The sequence below is a fragment of the Microtus ochrogaster genome, unplaced genomic scaffold (genome assembly GCF_000317375.1).
Source record: "Microtus ochrogaster isolate Prairie Vole_2 unplaced genomic scaffold, MicOch1.0 UNK1, whole genome shotgun sequence".
NCBI lineage: Eukaryota > Metazoa > Chordata > Mammalia > Rodentia > Cricetidae > Microtus > Microtus ochrogaster.
Window position 1 is genome coordinate 34,636,882 of NW_004949099.1, and position 5,802 is coordinate 34,642,683.

At 44.2% G+C, this 5,802-nt stretch overlaps 1 protein-coding gene across 1 annotated transcript in view; it reads right to left on the reverse strand.

Annotated features, from left to right (window-relative positions):
- Ccdc77 (coiled-coil domain containing 77) overlaps positions 1-5,802 on the reverse strand; it is a 32,433-nt gene that overhangs the window by 20,987 nt on the left and 5,644 nt on the right. Inside the window, exons 4-5 of the mRNA XM_013352898.2 lie at positions 4,918-5,060; positions 1,724-1,754 (exon numbers count right to left, since the gene is read on the reverse strand). Coding sequence (XP_013208352.1) covers positions 1,724-1,754; positions 4,918-5,060 — 174 coding nt within the window. The remainder of the gene's footprint in view (positions 1-1,723; positions 1,755-4,917; positions 5,061-5,802) is intronic.

Sequence of the window (5,802 nt, forward strand, 5' to 3'; positions counted from 1 at the left end):
TCTGTAGACCAGGCTGGTCTCGAACTCACAGAGATCCACCTGGCTCTGCCTCCCGAGTGCTGGGATTAAAGGCGTGTGCCACCATCGCCCGGCTTTTGTTTTTTTTTTTTCAACACAGGGTTTCTCTATAGCTTTGGAACCTGTCCTGGAACTCTCCCTGTAGACCAGCCTGGCCTCAAACTCACAGAGATCGCCTGTCTCTGCCTCCCAAGTGCTGGGATTAAAGGTGTGTGCCACCACCTCCTGGCTTGAACCAGAGCTTTAATACAAAATGTAAGTGAGCCACCCCCAATTAAATGTTTTCCTTTATAAGAGTTGCCATGGTCATGGTGTCTCTTTACAGCAAAAGAAACCCTAACTAAGACACTACTTAAACACTCTATAACTAAGTTATATTCCCAGCTTCTGATGTTTTAAAAATGATTATAACCAGGTTGGAGAGAAGTTTCAGTGGTTAAGAGCACTGGTTGCTCTTCAGGAAGACCAGGGTTCAGTGCTTCAGTGTGAGCATCTACATGGCAGCTCACAGCTCACAGCTGTCTCTAACTCCTGTTCCAATGGATTCAATTCCCTTAGCCAGGAAGTGGTGGCGCACACCTTTAATCCCAGCCCTCGGGAGGTAGAAGCAGGTGGATCTTTGTGAGTTCGAGGTCAGCCTGGTCTACGGAGTGAGATCCAGGATAGAGAAACCCTGTCTCAAAAAAACTAAAAAAAGCCGGGCGGTGGTGGCGCACGCCTTTAATCCCAGCACTCGGGAGGCAGAGGCAGGCGGATCTCTGTGAGTTCGAGACCAGCCTGGTCTAAAAAGATTATGGTCATAAAAGATTATGACCACAAGTTAAAAATGAAAAAGATCAATCTATACCTCAGCGCCAGCTATTAAACATTAGGTATTTCAATTTGAGAATCCAGAGAAGGGGCTTGGGAATAATTTCCTGGCTGTTTCTAGAAGGGAACTGCAGTGGGTCTTTTCTTTGGCAGTAAGGAACATAGCCTGCTCATGGCTCACAGCTCAGTCTCCCTTCAGAACTGCCCAAAAAGAAAGGGAATTGCTTCCCTCTGCTTATGACTCCCACTCCTCAGGGACAGTCTGCATTTAGTGCCTTCTCAGTGGGGCTCAGGGGGAACAAGAATCCATTCTCTAGCTGGGCAGTGGTGGCACAGGCCTTTAATCCCCAGAACTCGGGAGGAAAAGGAGGCAGAGGTAGGTGGATCTCTGTGAGTTCAAGGCCATCCTGGTCTACAAGAGCTAGTTCCAGGACAGGCTCTAAAGCTAAAGAGAAACCCTGTTTCGAAAAAAAAAAAAAAAAAAAAAAAAAAAGAATCCCTTCTCTTCGCCTCAATTCAGATGGCTCTGAAAAGCCATTCAGCTTCAGAGCCCCCATGTGTTGGCTGGGACCTGCTGAAACCACAAACATTCTGGAAAGTCTTCACTTTGTATCCCAAGGCACCCAACCCAACACAGTTAATGTCAGGAACAGTCCAAGGAAATAAACTCTGAAAAGGGACTTCTTCAGAGCTAAGGACAGAGAGGTGATATTTGTAGAACATCCTGTTCCTGAGGGGAGCAGTGGGGACAGTTTAAACAATTAGAAAAATCAAGAAAGAAATGAGACTGAGGGCTGTACCACTGTTCTCCTCCAAAATAAAACGAAAAACATGAACAAAAGTCCATAGTCTTTGGCCAGCACAAGGACTCAGGAAGTTACTGAGCTCCTGGTACAAACTTGGCATCTGAGTTCAGCCCCTGAAACCTATGGTGAAAGGGGAGAACTGATTCAACAGTTGTCTCCTTCACAAATGCATATATACCATGGCACACGTGGACCAGCTTGCATGCTTTTCTCTCACATCCACGTCACAGTAAGAAACAAAATAAACAAACGAACAAAAAAAATTACACCAGGCATTGTGATGCATGCCTTTCATCCCAGTACCGGGGAGGCAGAGACAGATAAAATAGCTCTCTGTGAGCTGGAGGTCAGCTTGGTCTACGCAGCAAGTTTTAGGCCAGCAAGACAACATAAAAATCCAATTTTCTAGACGATAAGCTGAAGAAGAGCCTGAGCTCCCAGGAGACAAGACTGCGTGCCTCAGAAAAGTGCCAATGGCCATTTCTTCTAGGCACGCTGTGGAAGTACAAGAGTCAGGCATTTCAAGGACTGCTGGATTTAGGGTCTCAGAAGACACTGTTACCTGGTAACCCGAAGCACTGTCATAGCACAAGGCATAAGGGAACCATTCTAGTAATCAAATTTGCTCAGATGTAGTTCACAGTAGGTCACACACTTGGTAGTTGGCACAACTTCCAAGTTAGTTTTTTTTGTTTTGTTTTGTTTGTTTTGTTTTTGTCTTTTGAGGTAAGCCAATGGGAAACTTCTCAAACCAGCCTTTCTTATTGGTCAATATGACAAAAAAAGATTAAAGATCCTAGAGGAAGGGTAAACAAAATCTCTATTTCATTCATCAGTATGACCTGTACAAGAACAAATGGATTCTGGAGAACTACTTTCAGTGCTGGATGTGTCTTTGCTAGAACAGACTAATGGGGTAAATGCCTTATTGTCCACCCCAGAAGAAGAAAGCAGTTCCACGCACAAAGAGGTAGGCAAGAGTATGCTTCAAAGTCACTCCGTAGGTGGTGGTAATACTTTTACTGTTTAGCAGTACACAATAAATTTACTAGTGATGACATACTAGGTTATTTCACATGAACAAAACACAGGAAAGATTTTAGGGCATGCCAGGACATTATCTCCAAAGCATAAGACATGTGGCAACAGACATGACCACACACATTTGTAATCCTAGTGTGCTGGGAAAGTAAATAAGAAATTCTAGGCCAGCCTCGACTCGATCCAGTCTAAAAACAAACAACCAAACAAACAAAAAGCTGTGATGATGCCTGCGTAGCAGGAATACTACATGGCAACTTGAGTATGATCCTCAGCATCCTCGTAAAAAGTGAGTCTGGTAGTGTGCACACCTGCCAACCCAGTCTGGGGAGGTGGGAACAGAAGGATGCTGGAGATCTTGTCTCCAGCTAGTCTAGCAGAATCGGAGCGTTTCAGGCTCTGTGAGAGACATCCTGTCTCAAAATGAGACTGAAGGCTTGAGAAATGCTCAGTGGTTAGAGTACCGACTATTCCTGCAGACATCCCAGGTTTGATTCTCAGCATCCACTAGGCAGCTCACGACCACCTGTAACCCCAGATCCAGGGTATCCCATGCTCTTTTCTGGTTTCTGCAACACACACACACACACACAGACAGACAGACAAAGCATTCATACCCATAAAATATTTTGCTAAGTATTCTTCTTTTTTTTGTTTTGTTTGAGACACGGTAGTTTCACTGTCTAGGAACTCACTTTGTAATCCAAGCTGATTTTGAACTGGCTCCAAGAGCTGATATTAAAGACATGTGCCACCATCCCTGCTAAATTATTTTTATTTTTTTTTATTTATTTTGGTTTTTAAATAAATAGATATTTAAAATATGATGGAGAACCGAGGAAAACACCTGATGTCAGTCATTGATTTGCACACTCATACACACTCATCCCATACATGTGTGTTCACACATTTGCACACATACACCCCAACCAAGAAAAATTAATCCAGTGCCTAAACTTAAAGAAAACATGAAGGAGAGCCGGGCGGTGGTGGTGCACACAGAGAAACCCTATCTCAAAAAATCAAGAAAAAGAAAAAGAAACACGGGGGAGGACTGGAGAGATGGCTCAGTGGTTAAGAGCATTGCCTGCTCTTCCAAAGGTCCTGAGTTCAATTCCCAGCAACCACATGGTAGCTTACAACCATCTGTAATGTGGTCTGGTGCTCTCTGCTGGACTGCAGGCATACACACAGACAGAATGTTATATATATAATAAATAAATAAATATTTTAAAAAAACACCATGCAAATAAAATAAAAATCACAAAATAAATAAATAAATAAATAAAAAGGACTACTGGGGGTATAAACTCAGCAGTAGAATACCTATCTAGAATGTGTGAGGCCCCAGGTTCAAGTCCCAATATTAAAACAAAACATACAACAACCCCAAATAAGCCAAATAAATAACAGTATTAAGAAAAGTAAGTCTCCCTCCCCCTTTGGAAATACCCTGCACAAATGGATCTATCTGTTCATGATAGCCATCTCCCATGAACTAATGTCTTCTTCAAGAATCACCGGGGAGGGGTCCTGGAGAGATGGCTCAGAGGTTAAGAACACTGACTGCTCTTCCAAAGGTCCTGAGTTCAACTCCCAGCAACCACATGGTGACTCATAACTATCTGTAATTAGATCTGGTGCCCTCTTCTGGTGTACAAGCAGAACACTGTGTACATAATAAATAAATAATCTTTTAAAAAAAAAGAATAACTGGGGGCTGGTGAGTTGGCTCAGTGGGATAAAGGCACTTGCCATGCAGGAGAAAACCAAGTGCCCAAGGTTGTCCTCTGACCTCTACACTGAGCTCTACTGCATTATGTACACCACACACAAATATCAGGTCCACATACACAATAATAAAGAAAATAAAGTTATTTTTAAAGGCATTATGACTGGATAAAGGCTTTCTCTCCCAAGTTTATGACTTCTTCATGAGGACAGTCTGTACTCAACAACTGATCAATACCAAGACACAGAAGTCTGAATCCGCTGCCTTTGAAAGACACACAGAGTCCTGGAGCTTGCAGTGGGGCTGGCCTCTGTAACCACCCTACCACAGTTCTAATGTGCCACTGCTATCTTTTCTAAGAACCCTCCTAGTAACTGCCTTTCAGGTAAATCTCTCCTCAAAGTTTGCTTCCTGGGGACACAACCAAAGAGAACTCCGGTAGATAGATGTCATCATTTTAAGTGTAACGCAGAGTTAAAATTCTGACACTTCCCTCCTTCTGTTCAGTACCTGATTCTTAGTCGGTCATTTTCTGAGTAGAGTCGTAAAACATGTTCCCGCTCCTGGAAGAGGCAAACCTGCATATCACTCAGGGCTTTCTGCAACTCAGCAATCTCTTCCTCCCTCTGCTGCAAATTCCATTCAAGTTTATGCTGCAAAAAACCCAACAGAGTAGTTGAAAACATATTGGGTTTCAAAGGAAACCTCAGTGGATATGGAGAAGTCTGCTTATGTAGGAATATTCCTGACAGCTTTACCAGCACAGACTCAAGTGGCAGCACCAGGCTGTGCACACATTTGACCTAAAGAGCAACAGAATGAGATGGAGGTTCAGCCCGGTGGCAAGCAGGCAGGAAGCCCTAGGTTCTAGCACTGAAAGGAAGGAAGGAAGGAAGGAGGAAGGGCAAGAGGGAAAGAGGTAGGGACAAAGCTACAGGACTAGTGTGACTGGAGATCACACACTGATGACAACGCCTTCCTTTCACACACCAGCACCAAGAATACCGTATGTCTCACCGGTTCTCTGTGTGTCCGTGCGTGTGCATGGAGGTACATGTGTAACCCAGAAGTTGTTGGGTGCCTTTTCCATCGCGCCACCAACTTATTATTTGAGACAGGATCTCTCATTAAACTGTGAGCTCAGAGCCGGGCGGTGGTGGCGCACGCCTTTAATCTTAGCACTCGGGAGGCAGAGGCAGGTGGATCTCTGTGAGTTCGAGACCAGCCTGGTCTACAGAGCTAGAACGAGATCTGGTGCCCAGAACACTATATACATAATAAATAAATTTTAAAAAAAATTAAAAAAAAAACTGGCCGGGCAGTGGAGGCGCCCGCCTTTAATCCCAGCACTCGGGAGGCAGAGGCAGGCGGATCTCTGTGAGTTCGAGACCAGCC